Raw genomic sequence first — 20,423 nt, forward strand, 5'->3', positions numbered from 1 at the left:
GTTACTTTTCTTCACTGCAAGGGACCGTGAAACAGAAGCTCGTACCACACGACGGGTAACATATCTATGCCTAGCATGTGCCAACTAATGTGATGGCACGAGCTCCCGCTAGCGAGCCAATTAGTGGATTTTAGCTAATTCATTTGCTAATTGTCACTTTCCGAAAGAATAACTTCTTTATTTCCAATGTACTCTTATTACTTTGCGTCTTAGAAAAAAAAAATGGTTGAAGCTTTGCTAATTCGATCAAACGCGATTAAATGCGCATTACACGAACATTGTTAGTGAAAACAATTAGGAAAGGAAATGATACGGTGATGCGAAATGGTTGTAACATGCCGTACATACATAATTTTAGCTTTGCTTGACGTCGAGGACGACGCCCTAGAGGACGACGTCAAGAGCGACGTCTAGGACGGCCTCTTAGTCGACGTCAAGGACGACGTCGTCCTACGTCAAGAATGACGTCGAAGACGAAGTCCTGCAGGACGATGTCAAAAACGACTTCTAGGACGACCTCTAGGGCGACGTCAAAAACGATCTCTAGGACGACCTGTAGGACGACGTCAAGGAATTCAGGTCACGCAAGCTTCAGCTACCGGCGTTTACGTGCTTACGCAACCGGCACTTACGCGAACGGACCTTATGCAACCGACGCTTACGCGACCGGCGCTTAGCGGCTTACGCGACCGGCGCTTCAGCAAAGGGCGCTTGAGCCACCGGCGCTCCAGCTACATACGCTTCAACCACCATCGCTTCAGCCACGAGCGCTCCAGCCACGGGCGTTTCGTTACCTTGATTACGCGACCTTGAGCGTCGTTGGGTCTATAGACATTGCACAGGCGCCAGATTACAGCCGCCATTGGTGACCTTCTCTTTTCTTACCAGGTGTCGAGACACTGAAGCCGGCGTTGACGAGCCACAACAAATGCCAGTGCTGGGGAGAAGGATAGGGTAGAAGAAAAAAAATAAACAATACCCTGCTCTGCTGTGGTCATGATGAAGTGAAGTAAACGTAATAAAAGGAAACAAAAACTGAAAGTCAGTTATGGCGGCGCCCATGCACAGCTTCTGCAGAGCGTCCAGAAAGCTACCGCTTTAACGACTGACTGCATGTTTGGTCATTCTCCAGGAAGATGTAACGTCACGGACGGGCGAAGCATTGCCCAGATCTATTTTGTCGATCTGCATTTGTTATTTCAACAAAAACAACATTTTTCCCTAGAAAGGAAGGTTGGTGTATGTCGCTTTTTTTTTTTTCCATAAAAAAACGTTGCCTTTGGGGTGCGTCTCGGGGGGGTCAAAGCACTTAGGTTGCACTTTTTTCCAACTTAGTTTACCCTCATCGTCAGCCACGTAGTCAACAAATGTATGCCGGACGAAAAGAAAAGAGAAAGCGACATATTACAACCTAAAAAGAAAACGAATCACAGCCAAAACAAGAATGAATAATAGTTGTGGTTAAAACTTGCATGAACACCTTCCGGTGTCTCCGGGTATCCGGGAGCGGATACCCGAAGTTCCGCCGCTGGTGTACCTTTTCATGATATGCAGGCACGTATCCAGGGGGGGGCCCATGGTGTTCGGGTTCCCCCCCCCCCCCCCCCCCACCCCCAAATCTTCCAACTTGCTAGGGCCTCCTCTCACCCTCCACCTCAAAGCCACCCCCCCCCCCCCCTTTCCCGAAACAAATTCCTGGCTACGTGCATGATCATATGTATGGTTACTGCGGGAGTGTTAGAGCACCAGATGTCACTAACGGCCTATAGGAATTAGAGTAACTATATAGGCTCTACTGAGCATATGCAGTTACTCTAATATGAATCGCAGGGCGTGTATACAGTTCCGAACATCTTATTATCGCTCCTGTCCTCAGCCAAAAGAATTGCAGCATTGATTTATACGAATCCCTATATCGAACTTACTAGGGCATCATATTGTTGGAGTGGGTAGACAATTGCAAATATTTAGACAAACTATAAAGCTCACATTACAAGTAAAAAAAAAAGAAAAATTCGATGATGCGGTACAGGTTTTGAAATGAAAGAGACATCACGGCAACTTCGCAGTATAAGAAAACCAAAACCAGATATGAGTAAAACAGTATGAACAGAGGCAAATCTAGCAATGCATTAACTAGGTGAACAATAAACTTTGCAATGCTGTAAAAAAAATAAAAAAATAAATCACGAGGAAGGAGGAGCAGATACAATTTTAGCTGGAAGGTTATTCCCGTACTTTCCGCACTATAGTTCGCACCCGGTGCATAGTCTGCACGCCGTGCATAGTGGGCACCTATAGTGCCTAATCCGAACGTAAAAATTATAACACACAGCACACCTTGACAAATGCCTGCTGTATTAATATGAGCCTGAATCATATATAAATCTACATTAATATACTCCGTTATTCATAAAATTCTTAACGTCTTGTAACAGTGAACAGTCTAGAAAAACAAAAAATTTTTTGTATAGTTCGCACCTGTAGTAGTTTTCATCGAGTAAAATTTAAACTTATAAACATGTAAAGAGGTCGGGGACTATACGTCGGAAAATAGGGTACCTAAATACGTTTATTCTGGACATGTGCTCATGGACTTCAAGATTACGATCGGAGCGGGGCGGACACATATTATTAGCCGATAAGAACGTCGAAAAAGGGACCACAAAATGAAAAGCGCGAACATAAAAAAAAACTAAAACCGTAACGCGTCTTGTTTAAGTTGTTAGCGACCATCATACAAGTTGAAGGGGTCACAAATCCGCGCGATCAAACGGCGGAGTCGTTATGGTCGGTGCAGAAATATGCGGAAAGCTTCGATCCCGGAGAAACCGTGGCACTCGCAAGTGATTCTGCAAGCCGCAGAAATGCTCACAGTCCAGCACCTCTCCATAGGAAGAGGAAGTTGTCCCTCTTGAGAGCTATCATTCCTGTCCTGTGTCCTCGAAGATGAGCCGGTCGCTCTGAGCTGTGCAAAAGGAGAAAAAGACTGAATGCACCATATCAGATTACCAGGACATTCATTAGACAAGTTTAAGACGCAGCCTTCACTCTAATAGAGATGGGATGAAGTGATTAAACGCTGACTATCTCTGGATTTTTTTTATTTTTTTATTGTGGATTAGGTTTTTGTAGTTATCGACTGTCGATCGCCTTCGGACACTTTCACGTGTCCTAACAGGACCACTTGCAAGTCCCAGATGGTCGAGCGCGGGGCGCGCTACGAATCATGGGAATGTCCTGTACTTCCATCGTAAACCGGAGACACGGAAAAATAAAAAAAACGGACAAAACAACAACAAGTCTCAAACACAGCTTCTCAGAGAAGCTGTGTTTGAGACTTGTTGTTGTTTTGTCCGTTTTTTTATTTTTCCGTGTCTCCGGTTTACGATGGAAGTTCTTCACCAGCTCGCCTGTGCTTTTACCCTTTCTTCGTTGATGTCCTGTACGTTGCTCTCTAATCATCACCACGGGACACCGAAGAGAGCGGGGACAAAGAAAGAAGAGCGGGTGTTTGAGTAGTTCGGTCGCAGGTTAAGAAGAGCTGGACAAGTTTCTCCTGCAAAGTCCTCCACTCTTTCCATTTCAGCAGAGTGAGGAGGGCTGGCAACGCTGGTTGACGCGAGCGAGTGAAAGGAGGAAACCGCCAATCCTGGCAAGGAGGAGGGGCTTGTCATGCTTTTCTTAACCTGCAACAGAGTACTTGGCTGTGCTGTCTTCGCCCCTTTCCCAACGCTTCGCTCCCTTTCGACACCGGTGGAGGGCACTGCACGTTTTGCAAACGGCACTCACTATTTTATCTATTGTTCTGGAGTTCCAGATTGTGTGCACACACGACATACGCGCTTTTCTTTACTCATTGTCGCCTATGTGCTGTGTGGCGATTTCTTCACGCTGACCTATGCGGGCGAAGGCGAGGCATCCAGAAAACTGATAATGGAACACGGATATGGTGTCCGGCGCTATCTCTCGATCGGGTCTGGAAGCTGAATCGCCGTGACCCTTTTTACCGCGGGAACAGGCCCACCTGTCACAATTGCGGGAAAACTCGCGTCGTGGGTGAACTGGCCGGGGACTCTAAGCTGGACACCCACCGAGAACGTCGGCAAGATTTGTGTGAGTGTCCAGCTTATAAGTTCCAAGAGCGGACGTCACGTTCTACATGTGCTGCAACATGACGGCAGTTTTCCTGAAATAAATAAATGAAGACTCGTCAAGAGGCTCTGCTTCTGACTTCCCAAGAATACTCGCACGCAACGCCGCTGACCAAGAAGCCTCTTTGCCTCGGTGTAAATTCAAGCACAAAAGAGGACCCCTTCTTTCAGTCTTCTTTTATCAAAACTGGATGGCGTATAGTCAAGGGGATTACCCCATGGTGACGACAGTCAACTGTGGCCCATGGATTGTACACAGACGCGCACTCAATTTCGGATCGTAACGATCAATGCCTCGATAAGCAGTCGGGTATTCGCGTCTCCAGCTCGACGCTCGCCCTCCCGCGGCGTAAACGGGAAGCGCTCTAGTGAGGGTCCCCCGATTCTCCCGCTCAGCGAACACGGCGGAATTGCTTGCGATCATGGCTCGCGTTTTGTGATTTCCGAATGCAAACAACACTCTTCACTGTCCCAACGTAGTGCTGTAGCCTGTATGGAATTGTACCTTACTGGAGAGTTTTAGTATTGCGCGTAGAAGCAAACGCAAGACGTGTGAGTTAGAGTTGCGTGCCCCACGTTGTGCGTGCGCCTCATCGCCATGCGCCATCCAAGAACGCAACTTTGGGCTCCGCGCACGCGCAGTGTGGAACACGCAAAGCTAACGCAAAGACACAGCGCTTGCGTCCGCTCATACACGCATTACTACAACTCACTACTGTTTCACCGGCTTCCAACGCCCACGAAACGTGCTGCAGTGAGCAGACGTGCAAGCAGGTAGGCCTTCCTTCGAACTGGAAAGGCTGAGATTGGCAAAATGACAGAGCGTAAAAATAAAAGTAACTAAATGCTATAAAAAATTAAAGGTTTTTTTTTTCTTTTTTTTTAATTTTTGGGCATTCGGTTCGGAAGAATATTGGCGGCGACTTTGGAAGTTTTGCCGATGGTCAGAAGTCGTGACTTTGATATATGTAGCCACAATTAATGTCATTTTACATGGATTTCTCACATAAGCTAGAATGTCTTCATTGATTTATTTATATTTTATTACTTGGTAATTAGAAATGCTGCATCAGTGATGATAATTAGCACACTTTTGATTGTCATACTTGTTCGCGTGTTTTAAATTAGATCATAAGCAACAAAGTATATCAAAGCTTGAAAAATTACGTATTAAAATATCTGAATTTTAGTATTATTATTATTAATACAAATCGCGGCAATGTATGTCCCAATTAACGCCAAGATCACGAAAATACGCCATTTAACCTTAATAGTCTTTCCTGAAAGGTTTAATTTTGCTTTCTTTTTAGCATATGAAAAACTCTGACATCGTTATCAAGATATACAAACAGTCAAACACTGGATGTAACATGAAGTCCTATGCGTCACGCGTTGCTGTAAAACAAACATACACACACAAACTTCAGCTGTCTGACTCGGACTCCGTCTTTGTGTTCTTGCAGTGAGAACAGCGTTTATTAAATTAAACGTTTTGTGGACATATTGTGAAAATTGAAATTATTCTTTTATTCTTGTGCTGGGAATAATGTTAAACCAATCAATTATCTAAATAACCCAAAACCCATTAAGAGGCCCGCAGTTCATTATTTCCCATGGCAATTATGTCAGCAAAAGCAAGAAAAGTCAGCAAGAACGCACAAATATCAGCACTGATTTTTTCAACAACTACACTTCAACTACAACTACAGCTACACTTCAACAACTACAGCTTTAAGTACAAATATCAGCCTGGATCGAACATTTATGTCACAAAATAAAGTTTCCGCGAGCAACTTCTCTAACGATATAATTACGATGTGAGACACATCTTGAGTTAAGAATCCGAAATTAAGACCTATATTGAAAAATCAAATCCAAAGTACAGATTAGCTTCGGTTTCGCTCCATAATTAAAACGCCCCTTTTTGCGTAAATATTACGCTGAACACCGTTCTTGTTTTCAGGGTAAAGAGGTGACCTGCGCTCATAACACCCTATAGCTTCCTCGTATTCCCAGAAATAACATGTGTCCCTCAGTGAAGCCAGCACACTAGACAGTCTCAACAGCTGCACTTATCTCCGACCCTCACTATAACCGCCATTTTGAAGAATGAGTGGCGCCACCTGTAGTTAGTTGGAGTCGCGAATAGGGCTTGCCTCCGAAGTGACGTAATTGGGTTTTGTGTATGTTTAGACAGCGGTAAGTTATTCGGCCCTAATGGGTGTCAGGTGTCTCCGATGGGAATAAGAATACACTTAAGACTGCTTACATGTAGGAATGCTTTTCGCATTCCTACATGCAGCGCATTCCTACAAGCAGCACGCCACGTCTTCCTTTTTTAGGCGTCGCTCCGGCGGTAAAGTCACGCTCCCCCACTGCACAGGCGCGGCGAACCCCGCCGGTTCCACGGCTTCCGTGTCGATGCATCTGCGTGGCTCTGCTTTTGGCCAATGGGAATTTAACTGCCGTTTCGCTGCTACAGACAACGCCGGCTTCGCTCCACGGTACAGTTAATGCTTTCGCAGTAAAATTTAGCCAGTGCAGCACCATTGCTATAGCCTGAGGTCTTCAACGTGCGACGCACGCGGTAGTGGTTACACAAAACCGCATGCCATCCCGATCGAAGGGAGCAGGAAACAGCCTTGCACATGTTTCTAACAACAAAAAAAAAGTAATCGATTGCGACTATTGTTACTCTTTGTTAAAAGAAAGTATATATCCCTCAGAGGAAACGTAATTGACCGTTACTTGCGAAAGTAACCATTAGTTTTCCGATTTCTTCAGATTTCCAAAACTGCATATCTTCCTGCCGGTTGGAAAACGGGCTCTTCGTGCTCTCCAGTACTGCATTAGATTCACCGGAATATCAACTACTCGTCGTCTAAATCCATCACTTTTTAATAGAGCCTCCCCTGTCGGAGCCTTGGTTCAAAAATTCATTGACAGGAAGGTTGTGGAAACAAAGGGCACCATATACATAGGAAAGGGAGAGGAGGGGGGGGGGGAAGTAACAGTCACAAGGAATCACGTTACTCTCCCGATTACTCTCCAATTAAACGATCAAATGCTTACAAATTACACCAAAAAGTAATCGATTACAAATCTGATTACTCGTAATGACTATACCGCGTACAAATCTGGGTAAGGATTGAGCCCAGAATCCCAGGGATCTGCAGCGCGAGCTTCCGCGTTCCGAAACGCGGTGCGTATACACCATAGCCTCGTCTATACTCACAAAGCCCAGGGGCGGAGGGGGGGGGGGGGGGGGGCGTCAGGGGCGGCCGCCCCCGCCCCAAACGCAAGTCGACCCCCCCCTCCCCTCCCCCCTTCTCGGAGGGTAATTGGACATGGGTAGACCCCCCGGTGTACACGAAAGAATGGGAGAATAGCATCCTTACAAATTTTCCGCCCCCCCCCTCCCCCTCCCAAACGGAGTTCTGGATCCGCCCTTTACAAAGCCTGGCAGTTCGATGACAGAGGCATAGAGTGCCCGGTCGCAGACTTGGAGCGTGAGGATCTGGTAGCAAAGAACATTTCTCAGGGAGTCCTGTATTCAGCGCACAGCTTTTGCAGCGGCGAGGAACCGAAACGTGGTTTTCAAACCCGGCGAAAAACGAAGCGGTAGCGCGAGGAACGCGAGAAGCACGAGCGGACATTCCATCGCTCGGGACAAGTGTGTTTCGGCGTCTCGTCGCAGCGGGGCGCCCCTTACATTGTCTGCCGCTCTACCTTTTCACTTTCGGCGGCCGCGTCTCGTGGAGATCTGCCAAGCTTTGTGAGTACAGAGGAGGCTATGGTTACACACACTCGGCCACCGATGCCCCAACAGCCGAGGTCAAAACTTAGCAAATCCTGTTTGCCCTGTTTTTTTACCAACCCCAGGCCGTGGTTATGGAGAAACATAAGGGGCGCCAGGTCACGTGACCGCTTGTTCTGGCTGCAAGATGAGGACATGCATTGATGAGGGAACGAACGCTACTCTCAGATTTTGTTTTAGAGCGCAGCTCTTAGGGGCCCGTTCCCGGCTTGAGCGGCGTCGGCGTAACCAAGGCCACCCCAAGGTCACGTGACCCCCCAAGGTCATCCTAAGGTCACGTGACTCCCCCGAGGTCACGTGACCCCCTCCTTCAAGGTCACGTGACCCCCCCTCCCCGAAGTCACGTGACCCCCCGCCGAGGTCACGTGACCTCCCCGATGACGTCCTCGTCACTGATGACGTCACCGGCATCCGCATCGTCATCATCATCATCACTGATGACGTCACCGATGATGTCACCAGCATCCTCATCGTCATCGTCATCATCACTGATGACGTCCCCGGCATCCGCATCGTCATCATCACTGATGACGTCATCAGTGACGTCACTGATGACGTCACTGGTATCCGCATCGTCATCATCACGGATGACGATGCCGGTGACGTCATCATCACTGATGACGTCCCCGGCATCCGCATCGTCATCGCCATCATCACTGACGACGTCATCGGAATCCGCATCGTCATCGTCACTGATGGCATCATCGGCATCGTCACGTGACCCCCCAAGGTCACGTGACCCCCCCAGGTCACTTGACCCCCCCCCCCCCAGTACCCTTCCCTCCTCCTCCTCAAGAGCTGCGCTCTAATTCGGTGTTACAGGGAGTTGTAAACGGCTTTCACTTTTTTCTGCGACTGTCATATTGCGCGGATAGACAAACAACGCGTGTTTCGTAGGTTATCATCCTCAAGGACTGATTCTAAGTGGTATTAACTGAAAGGACAATACTCGTTGCACCGTCCCTCTAAGACATACTGCGCTGGAAGAACCGACGAACAGAGTGGACATAAGGAGTTTGGTCCCAAGCATCCACGGGAATACGCGACCTTCTGGTAACAAAGAAACGCCGTAATCTCTTTCTTTTGTAAGCAATCCGAGCGAGAGAAAGGACAAAAAAAAAGTATCAGCGAGGTCGGGTTCAAAGGACGGCGAGACCTATCGGAGGAACCCTTGAAGACGTCCTTAAATAAAACAAGGAGAAAAAAAAATAATAAGGCGAAGTAGACGTTATCTGACAAAGTAAAAACAAAACCAAAAAATGATGGAGATGCTCTTTTTGATACACCGCAACATCTCGATAGACATCATCCCATCGCGATCGGGGTGGGGTAAAGGCGCTTAGAGAGGGGGGGGGGGGAGTCTCTCTACGATTAAATTTTCCAGATGAAAGACGCTCTTCAGACGTGCTTCTTACAACTACCGACAATTCTTGTGCCGAAAGCGTGACAGGCGCGCAGCAGCGTGCAGAATGTCTGAAAGACGCCATTTTATTCCTGCAGAATAAACTTCCTCATTTGTGCTGGACTTTTGTCGCTACTTGTAGAAGAAAGTACGATGCAGTGGCGTAGCCAGAAAGTTTTTTTCTTTTTTCAGGGGAAGGGGGGGGGGGGGGGGGGATGTGTGAAGCAGACTGAAGCCTCATAATACCCCCCGGCTACGCCACTGGTGCGAATGGACTTTAATAAGTGTGATGAACTTTATAAGCTTCTGTGAACCGAATTCCCGCAGATGATATAAAAGGGTCGCGCCCCGCGGGGGTCAGCCGCGAGCGAAGCTGTTTTATCTCAATTCCGGCGATTGCGCCAATTTCTCCGTCAGCCGCAATTGACTCTCGGAGATCGACGCCGGTATCACCGCGTCCGTTGACGTCTCAAGTCCCGGTCAGGCAAGATTAGTGTAGGTTTAGAAAGTGTTTCCGTTGGTACAGTCAAGCTCAGTCAGAGTCACACGGCGATGATGTCAGGCCGGATGGCAGGCTTTAGGCGCGCCTCCAGCGAAATCGACGGCGCGGCGGCTCGAACAGAAGGCTGTGGCGGCAGCACGTTCGCCCGTCGGTCTTCTCGAGCGAATCAGGTACTCACAGCGCCTGGCAGTCTAAAGACGAAGCCGAGCAAGTACGAAAACACAATGAAGATCGCCAATACACCAAATCACCTCTGACGTCAGGGCACCGTGTGGCGCTGCTGTCGGCACTGTTCATGCGCAGATGCTTATGGCCTATTCGTCTGGGGCACACCGCACCCGTCCACTGCAGTAAACTCTTTCCACTTTAGTACACGAAAGGTTGGCGGGAAGAGAAAGAAGCTCCCCTCTCCCTTCTAGCCTTCCGCGTACCACGAACCGCACTCCACCGGTGCGATGCGGGCCCAGACGAATCTGCTTTCCGCTCTCCCGCAGTGCCTACATCTGGGGCCCTAAACTTGTCTTGGAGCCGAAAGTTCGCGGAGCCTGCTTGTGCAAATAAAGATTATTATTAATATTATTATTATTGGACGTCGCCGCCAAAAACGCGAAGTCATCGTCGTGATAGTCCAATCGGTGCGCTCCGTCAACTTCGGCCACAACTTTGTGTTTGACGAGTTCAGAGCCTCCTGGGGCCCTAAACTCGTCAAACACAAAGTTGGAGCCAAAAGTTCGCGTAGCGACTACTGAATTTGGCACCGCTTGCACTGGCTCGTTGCACCCAAGGGGGGTAAATATTCGAGGAGAAAGCACGACGTCAGCCGTGCAGCTTCCACAAACAATCTTCTCGTAGAGTACTGTGTCCTCTCCTTAGTGCAGGCGAGCTTGTGATAGTTAGACATAATTTGACACCTGAGGCTGTGGTGCGGAAAAATTATGGAAACTTTTACTCCAAGGAAAAGACAACAGAGGAGAACGTTTAAAAACAGTAAAACGCTCTCCTCCCCGGTCTTTTTTTTTTTTTTTTTTTTTTTTTTTACTTGAAATTTGTTTTTAAATTTTTTTTTCCACCACAGTTTTAGGTGTTACATTATGATTAATTCTTTCCTGATATCTTTAACCCCCTCGCTTGCGGTGATCGAGCGAGAACAAGAGGAAGTTCGCAAAGCTGCGGGAAAGCCGCCTTCAGAACAAACAGAAAATGTGCGTCGTCTGCTTGCGTTTCTGGTGAGAGTAAAACATCCCTCCCGGTATTTCTTCAACAAGCCCAAATTTGGGGAATGTACTTTGAAGTCCCAAGGACTTGTACTTTCCTCAATAAGTACCCCCAAAAAATACTTGAAATAAAATACAAGCAGTGTTATAGGTACTTTAAGGACATTCTACTTAAACTACTTCTTTATGTAAGTTTAGAAAACTCGTACTTCACTTGAAGTGCATTCTCTGAGTATGTATTTGTACTTTACTTAAAGTATCTTTTTTTCCTCTGGTACTTGAAGAAAGCACAACTCCCGACTTTAAGGTACATTCCCCGAATTTTGTCTTATTAAATTTCTATCAGAAAATGATTCTTCGTCAACTCTGAAGACATACTGGGAGGGATATTCTATTCTCACCAGAAACACGAGCAGACGATGCATATCACTTCGTTTGTTCTGGGGGCGGCTTTCCCGTTGTTTTCAGAACTCTCGCTACTTCTCGCTCGGTCAGCGTAGGCGAGGAGGTAAAAAATATTAGGAAAGGACAATTAATCATTATGTAGTACCTGAGACTGTGGTGCGGAAAGATGAAGAAACTTTCCAGTCGTAGAGAAAGACAACAGAGACGAACGTCTCAGTGTTTTCAGACATTCTCCTTTGTTGTCTTTTCCTTCAACCTGAAAGTTCCCTAATTTTTTTTCCGCACAGAAGTGTCAGGTGTCACATTATGAATATTTACAAGGAGAGGACACCCCTTTTTTAGAGGATTGCTCGTTGAAGCTACGGGGCCGCCGTCAGGGTGAATCAAGCCAGTGCTATCGGCGCCAAATTCAGAAGACTTCTGAATTTGGCGCCGTATCTCGTAATAACTGTCTGTGGTCACTCGGCTTTATCCAATATTCGCCGCCAATTCCGAAAATAGGGCATGCACCTCCTGGTTACCCGTGCGGCAATGCCTAGCTACCAGTTACTAAATCACTGTATAGGGGGAATGAAAGGGCACCATGAAAGATCGTGTTAAAAAGTATTTGTACTTTAATTTGAAAGTACATTCTATTTATGGTACTTTACTTCAAGTAGATTGCATGCAGTGTACTTACTACTTTACTTGAAGTATATCACCCCTTATTTACTTCGTACTTTACTTAAAGCACTTAAACGCTGAGTACAACATGCTCAGAGAATGTAGTTAAAAGTACAGTACAAGTTTCCTAAACCCACTTGCAGTAGTACTTGGAGTGCAACGCACTTCCCAACACTAATTGGTGTACACATTACCTCGACAACTTCCATACCACCGAAATTGTAAAAAAAGAAAGGAAAAAAAAAAAAAAAAAGAAACGGAACCAACTATACAGCGAAGTCCAAATGAGTATGCTGGGTAAGTACTGTAAACGACAGTAACTTTAGCTAGGACGTGGGCCGGCTTGCTAGAAACGGCGTCTCAGATGAGACTGGGGCAAAGAAAGTATTGCCAAAGCCAGCGCACGTGCTGAGCGGTTCTCACACCGCGTCTCAAAAGACGCTTGCGCGCAACAGCCTTTGCAGTGCTTTCTCTCACCCAATCTCAGCTGAGACGCTGCTCTAGCAAGCCTGCCCTAAATTTCGCGAATTTTGGCGACTTCAGTAATGTCGCGAGAATTTGATCACGCGAATATGTCGCAGCGTGGTAGAGCACACACATTACTCCACATCACGAAATTTTGGGCCCGACAAAATATTTGCGAAAAATGTAAACCTGGACCGTGGGGAAGGACAGGCCAGACACAAGCCCGAAGTTTCGAGTGCAGCAAAACACAAAGCTCGCTGGCACATACATATAAAAGGCAAGGAAAAAAAAAAAAATAAGTAATCGGAGAAACAAAACAACTTTTCCAACCTCATAAAAAACAAACAAAAAAAACCTTGTTGCATCAACAGTAAGTAGCCAGTATTAAGAACCTAACCAAGGCTAGAATCAATTTTCATACGTTTGTTTTTCTTTTGATAATAAGGGGGGAAAATTCTTGGAGCGCGGCCAAGGGCACACTCGGCGCTTGGTTGGATCATGAACGGGCGAACGGCGTGACTCGGCAAAAATCCAATTTTTAGTTTCAGCGCTGTTTCATTGGCCTCCCGGCTCGTCAAGCTCCGCGGAGCTCTACGATATCTTTTTCTTTTTTTTTTTTTTTTTTACTATTGAAAAATTTACAGAATTGGCTAGTTTTTATTTTTAATTTTTAAATTCATCTGACGGGCTGTATATTTCACGTTGACGCGAAAAATCCAGCAAACAAAATTATGTAGATACAAAAAAAGAAAAAAAAAAAAACCGTTTTCGACCGGAAAAAAAAAAAAAAAAGAAAGCTATGCGACGATTTTGGCGATTTCGAATCGATTTTGACGACTTTTCGAATCTTGTTTCGAATCGAAACCGCACAAAATGGAAGATTGCAACATATTGTTACCATCGTTACCATGACAATCAAGGCTTCGACCTTGACGAAGTAAGGCAACAATAAAGCAGTAACAGTGCAAGAAACAAAAACTCCACTAGAAAAGGCTCCTGAATTTTTCTGAAATCTACCGCGCTACGCCGAGTCCCTGATATCTTATCTAAAACAAAGAAGAAAAAAAGTGTGACTCACTCGCCGGAACAGTCTGCCGTTTCTGACGCAACTCTCTGCGACTGGGGAGCGCACAGCAGCAACACTGGCAGCACGCTTTCGAGCATGGCGGTGCCGCTCGACGATTTCTGCGGCTCCAAGTTCTGGGTGAGTTTTTGTCGCTTTATACGATTCGATTCGCATTTAAATTGGGCGGAGGACGATATTTACGTGACCCCTCCCGCGTTCGCGGCAACGCTAGCCTTCCAGGGCCCGTGCGTGCGTACTTTCCGAGCCTTTTCCGTCGGCGCGGTAGGCGTGCTTTGCGCATAGAACGCTACCTCCCCTTCGTGTCCGAACCGGCATCAAATCACTCTAGGAAAACTATTTCGCCGGAAATGGACTTGGTGTTTCGACGGCGCTTGCCCAATCGCCTGGTTCAAGGCGAATCGTCCCACTAAGTGCCTCGCCATGCGCTTTTGTTCTTTAAAAGAAGGCAGCCGCCCGTGTGTCAATTCAGCTTGACGCACGTCCCCCGTGCGAAATAAAATCGGATTATTGGTTTAGGCAAGGGTCCCTGGACCCTGTCGCACTAATTGTTCTCGCTCTTCTCCGTTACGGCACAGTTCTTGACAGATGCCGGGGTTATCTGGTCGCTTGTTACTGGGTCGACCGAGTTATCTTCGATAGAAGGTTGGATCTCGGAGAGGGTCCAGCTACTACGCGCTGATCTTCACCCAAAGAGCGACTGTTTTGTCGTGCGGCTTTTCTTTGTCTCTTAGATCATATCGGCGCTTTTTTTTTTCTCTTGGAGTTGTTGGCTGGCTCTTTAAATCTCTCTCCTTGGCCGCAGCACGAGTTTTGCTTCCTCCTCGTTCGGGATAATTACGCAACTTTACCGGTAGTTGGCGAGCAGAGCTCACCTGTAGCTTTACGCCCTTTTTCTATTTTTCCCCCGTTTGTAGGAAGCGTGATCAAAGGCAAAGGCGCCTGCTCGCAGCCGTGGCGTAGCTCTTCCAAAATGCCTTCTCTTCTGCGCGAGCGCTCGCCCATTGGAAAATCATTTTCGCGATCCGTTTGGTCTAGTGAAATAGTGGTAGTAAATATAGCGAAGCATGCTTGGATACACCCTGAAAGTATTTCGTTTAGTTGTGTTCAGTAATATGGATCGATGTTACTTTCGTAAATGGTCATGAATCGTTTGAATTTTATTGGGCTTTCTGGTGCCGAAAGTTTAGGGGAACTTGAAGGGAATGACTGAGTTAGCTGTTGTAATAACCGTGCATTAACTTCTACTACTTGCTGCAACTTCCTGTAGCTAGATTAAAGTAGTATATCCCGTAGCACGCTACACAATATTCTGTAGCGCACCATGGAATATCGAATAAGAGGTCAGCCTGCAAAATGTTTTTCAGCAGGTCTGAACATTTTTTGTCTCTCTCTTGCATCGAAGAGAAAGTGGAGAGGAACGTTACTTGCGCAAACTTGGCTTGGTTGGAAGTCTTTCTTTAAGTAATGTTCCCCTATTTCTGTCAAATGTTCCCATTCAAGAACTGGGTAGCAGGTTACTTGCCAACCTTCCTCAAGATGGTGAAGGGGTAATTTTCATTTTTCCTCCCCTCCAGCTCTTGTCAACTCTTCAGACAGTTAATTTTAGGAAATTTAATAGAGACATTCAACCATTCGTGACCGCAAATGCCCCGGTTTAGAGCCATGACTCGTCAATTCTCTGTGGCTCGTTTTCCTCTGTGGAGGCTACTTATCACGTGTTTCCTTTTATGCACCTCTTCAAAGTTGATTTGTCAATCTCCACCAATTTTCTTGGGAATGCGGTTTCTGATCAATGAAGAGCGGTAGAGAAGGCATTTACTCTTCTTGTTAAGTGTCGGACAGTATTTCCGAATTATCAATCATTTTGCGGTAAATCTGATTCGCGTGAAAAAATGCAGGGGACATCTCTCTTGCTGTGCCCCTTTATCGTGTGGCCAAAACCAAGGGGAAATTGAGAACGTTTGCCTGGCACTCGTTTGTTTGCCCCGTCGCTTTGCCGTGTTCCAAGAAAAGTGCAATAGATGGGCTATGTGCTAAGTAATATACATTTTCCAAATATGAAAGATAGGCGATTGCCCGAAGGCGGTTTTTTCATCTCCTATTTCGCCCGGAGATGCTGCGGTGCTGGTTTGGTGGCGGTTACAAAAGACGGGGTTGTAACAACCCGAAGCCCTTTGTTAAAAACCAAACGTGTTGGTAGGGTTCATTTTAAACATGTTCGAAACATGTAGTGTTCTGTGCTCCGTCCTATTTGTTTATTCTTTCGAGTGTAAATCGAAACTCTTGTTTGCAGCTGTTTGTCGCTGGCTCGTGCATTGCGCTATCTTGAATGGCGTGCAAACGTTTGCATTCGGCCGGCATCCGGAAAATCTTTGGCAGCTGTTTCGTCGAAACATCTGTTACAGCATGCTTTATGTGTAGCTGGGACGTCAATGACGCGATGCTCTCTTCCTCTCTTTCAACGGCCTTTGTCATTTTACGTCCGTTGGTTACTGCTTCCTGGGTTCCTGGATTCAATTCGTCACCTTTAGGAGCGGTATTTGTGAGACCGATCCCTGTTTGTGTCTGTTGCTTACATACCTCTAGGTTATTGACGCAGAAAAGGTCTTCTTACGGGCCTTGCTTTCGTTTGAATTCGTAGGCGAAGGTTTTGATTGTTTCAGGTTTGCAGGGAAAGGCCACCCTTCTATAAGGAGCGAGGTCTGAAAGATAAGCTCGAAATGTTTTGCTGTAAAGTACCGTGGAAGCGGCCACTTCGTTCAAGCGCCCACTGTTAACATTTTCCAAACTTGGGAATTCTGCAGATTATACGTTAACCCCTTGCCTACTAATAATGAGTGTCGCTCGTGCCACAACTTACGTACCATAAAGTCCGACCACGAGCGTGACTCTCGTTTCGGTTTCGGCGCTTGTTTAGCGCGCTCTCTGGCAGATGGCTAAACCAGCTTTGTTGCTCCACTTACTTTGGGTAGTTTGCTCGTTTGTTTTGCCGCTTGACAGTAAAATAACGCTTTATTTAGCCAAGAAAAAAAGAAGCAGTCGCTTGTGAGCGTTTACGCTAAAACAGCGTGGCTTTGGTGCGGATGTCCGCCTTAGCAGACAAAGAGATACAATACCTTCTTTTTGTGAGGGATTAATGCTCAGACATATGTGACGACGAATCCTTTCCGATTTTTAGGAATCGGACGATAGTTTGATGGGCAGTTACAGGAGTGATGAAAACAATGTGAATCATCCCGCATGCATTTCATTAACTTCAGCGTCTGCACTTCAGTAGGACTCTGAGCAGAAATCCCTATTTAGAGCAAGATATGACACCTGGAAATCGAGGAAATGTCTTAGTCTTATTCTAATGCAAATTGCCTCTTTAAGATATAAATTTGCTGTACGTTTCTCGACGAAAAAATTTAGTAGGCAAGGGGTTAAGCACCCTATTTGACCGGACAAGCGCCTATGTCTAGATTAACCCAATTTTTAGTACAAGTGGGTTGGGCGCTCTCCCGCCATTGATCAATTAGTCAATCAGTTGATGTTTATTGTGCCCCTGAACAGCTGGCAAACTTGGTTTAGGAGGGGTGCACTGCATAAGATAAAAGAAAAAAAAAAAGGGTAATCATTTGTGGTACTGCTCTTGAAGTCATCAGAATTACTAGTGAAGGAGTTTCCAGAAATGTAGCAAAATATAATAATTTAGCTACGGATATATTTATTCCTGCATGCTCTGGATGTGTTAGCGAAGTTGCTTGGTGTAGGCCCGAGGGCATGCAAATATCATTTATTAGCTTGTAGAGCTCCATGGTAGGTTTTTGGTAGGGTGCTTATTTGTGTTTTTATGTTGCCCGTGTGAACAGCATCGAAAAGAAGTGGCTATTGACGTGGTCTCTAAAACAATTGATTAGTGAGAAAAATAAATAATAATTGGGGAACCTGAGAAAGACAATACGCAAAAAGAATTGAGGCTACAAGTCCGTTTTGGTGTTGTCAAATGAGACTACTTGTTCCAAACAAAACTATTGATGAAGTTTAGTTGCTATGTTGAGTTAACAGGGAACTGAAAAAAGAAGTAAAGCTTATTGGGCTATCACCTGATTTTTACATAGTCCCTTGATTGTTTTGCAACTCCTTTATTAAAAAAATATTTCTGCCTTTTTGACACGTCTTACTGTCCTCATAGTTTTGCTTACCATAGAATACCGCGCATCTGCCCATACCACACTAAGCGCCCATACAAATTTGCAAGATCTGAGAAAATATGCACAGTACATTGATATGTAAAATTGATGACCGGACAAGCGCCCATCCCCCACTTTTTCGCGATTATTTCGAAATTTTGAGTGGGCGCTTGCCCGGTATTTTACGATAAACTTTCCATTAACTTTCCACTAAATTTTCAGTATGTCTCGATGAGCCCTTAATGGCTTTCCAGCAGTGTTATTAAATATCTTAAACCTCTGCAGTATAGTTCATTGGTTGTTATGAGTGGTCCTCCAGTTACCTGATAACACAACTATCACTCCTCTTCTTGCCAAATATAAATTGTGCTATGGTAGTTATAGCCTATTTTGATTTTCTTTGTTAGAGGCCACATTCAAAGGCTTTGCATCATCAGTGCAAGCATGCCTGACTGGAAACCACGGCCTTTTCCCTCAACCTAACATTGCAGGGAATGGCTAATGCTGTCTTGCATGATATTTCCTTGGAGGAAATGAAACTCACTGCATATGTTATGGGCAGCCTTGGGACATAGTCGCGAGTATCTCGCTGCTTGCGGCTTCATTCCCAGCTGACTGAAAGGCACCGTGAAATAATGTTTTCACTTTGTTGAACTTGTGATTAAAAAAACAACATCGCAGAAATCAGATTTGTCTATTTTTATTCACTTATTTTTCACTGCCTGCCACTAGCCAAGGCAGGAGTTGGGTAGAAAATCAGAAAGGAGCCACAATCATAATACACAATAAGATCTTGAGACAGCAAATTACAAACAGAAAATTTGAATTGTAATACTCAGTAAGACATTACAACAGCAAATTTGAGGTAGGTTAAACATACAACAAATTCTTATCACGATAAACTCTTATACTCTTTTTCACCTCAAGAAAAAAAGGAAGATTTTTGCGTTGTTCATACAGCGCAAAAAGTAATTCTTACAAGGTTTGGTTGTCGGAGAGAGAAGCTATGCTTTTAGGCTTTTGAAACGCGTACGACTTGATATGATAATGCATGTCTAATCTAAAACACACTTATCAATAAGTACTGCACGGAAGCACCCACTTCATTCGAGTGCCCACTATTAACATATCTCAAGCTTGGGAATTCTGCAAATTATAGGTTATTAAGTGCCCAATTTCACGGGACAAGTGCTCATGTCTTTAGATTTACCCAGTTTTCAGTGAAAGTGGGGTGGGCGCTCCCCTGGTATTTTACGGTACATTAAAGGGCTACTCCGCTTCATTTTTGATAATTAGAAAACTATGCAGCCCTGTTCAGTATCATCTAGGAAGACCACATGTCAAATATTACGATCTAATTCCGTCTTTATATTTAATAAGCTGGCCAGCTAACTTTCAAACGAGCTAAGTCACCGACATCTGCCAACTCTAGCGCGCGACTGAGGCGCAATCGTCAGCGCAGTCAATGCCACGGAGTTGGAGCAGCCAAAATTGAGCCACTATGTCAGAGGCATGACTACGTCATTCTCAGGTTTTGCTCGTTTTTACTTCTTGGAGCGAAATTGAACGATGACGTCATGAGTTTCTCCTCCCAGTGTTGGCTCAACGGCGTCCACATGATCACTGTAATGCGAGTGCGCTAGTTTGCGCTGCCCTGCGCGCTTGTTAGATTGCACTTGTTCCCCATGTCCTGTTTCTCCGCTCCCCCTCTCCTCTTTCATCTTCTCCCCTTCCCCGTCCTTCCCGGGCCATCACCGTTCACGCCATGTGAAGTGACCTGCCCACGTCACGTGTCCTGTCCCTCGCCCCCACGAACGTCGCAAGACCACGTGGTTCGACGTGACATGGCCATAACTATGACGACACAAAACCAATGTTGCCGGACACAACTAAAGTTTCGGTTTCCGTATTAGCTGATGTTTAAATTAGGATTACACAAATAATATTCCACATTTCGCAAATTCGAAGATGCAGAGCTGTTTAGTAGTGCTTTGTCAAATGGAATCACCTGTAAGCCTAAATTTTTTGGAATTGAGCGGAGTTGCCCTTTACTCTTAATGCTCCACATAAATGGGGGAAATGAGCAATGCTCCGCAACGCGCATAGTTATATGGGAGCTTTAGAACTCTGTGTTCATATTTGTTCTACCGTTAGAGCCCAGCTCTTAGGTGCCTGTTTCCGGCTTGAGCGGCGTCGCTGTCGCCGTCGGTGTAATTGCGCGGTGCATTATGGGTAAATTTCTCTGCTAAATTTAGCGGGAAATTCTTTTAGCTAAATTTAGCGGAAAAATTTCCCCGCCAAATTTAGCAGCAAATTTTTCCCGCTAAATTTGGCGGAAAAATTTCTCCGCCGAATTTAGCGGAAAATTTTCCCCACTAAATTTAGCGGAAAAATTTCACCGTCAAATTTAGCGGAAAATTTTGCCCTAAATGGGAGGCGTGAAAGAGAGGAGGAGGTGCATAGCCTCCTTTCCATACCTTCCCCTCTTCCTCCTCAAGAGCTGCGCTCTAATTCGGCGTTACAGGGGATTGTAAACATTCTT

General features: G+C 45.7%; 1 protein-coding gene across 1 annotated transcript in view; it reads left to right on the plus strand.

Moving 5' to 3' along the window:
• Positions 1-13,737: 13,737 nt before the first annotated feature.
• Positions 13,738-20,423, plus strand: part of LOC8040491 (multidrug resistance-associated protein 1) — a 70,756-nt gene continuing 64,070 nt past the window's right edge. Inside the window, exon 1 of the mRNA XM_029969907.4 lies at positions 13,738-13,826. Within this exon, the coding sequence (XP_029825767.2) occupies positions 13,785-13,826 (42 nt within the window). The 5' untranslated portion in view covers positions 13,738-13,784. The remainder of the gene's footprint in view (positions 13,827-20,423) is intronic.

Source organism: Ixodes scapularis, unplaced genomic scaffold (assembly GCF_016920785.2).
Source record: "Ixodes scapularis isolate PalLabHiFi unplaced genomic scaffold, ASM1692078v2 PGA_scaffold4__175_contigs__length_147842914, whole genome shotgun sequence".
NCBI lineage: Eukaryota > Metazoa > Arthropoda > Arachnida > Ixodida > Ixodidae > Ixodes > Ixodes scapularis.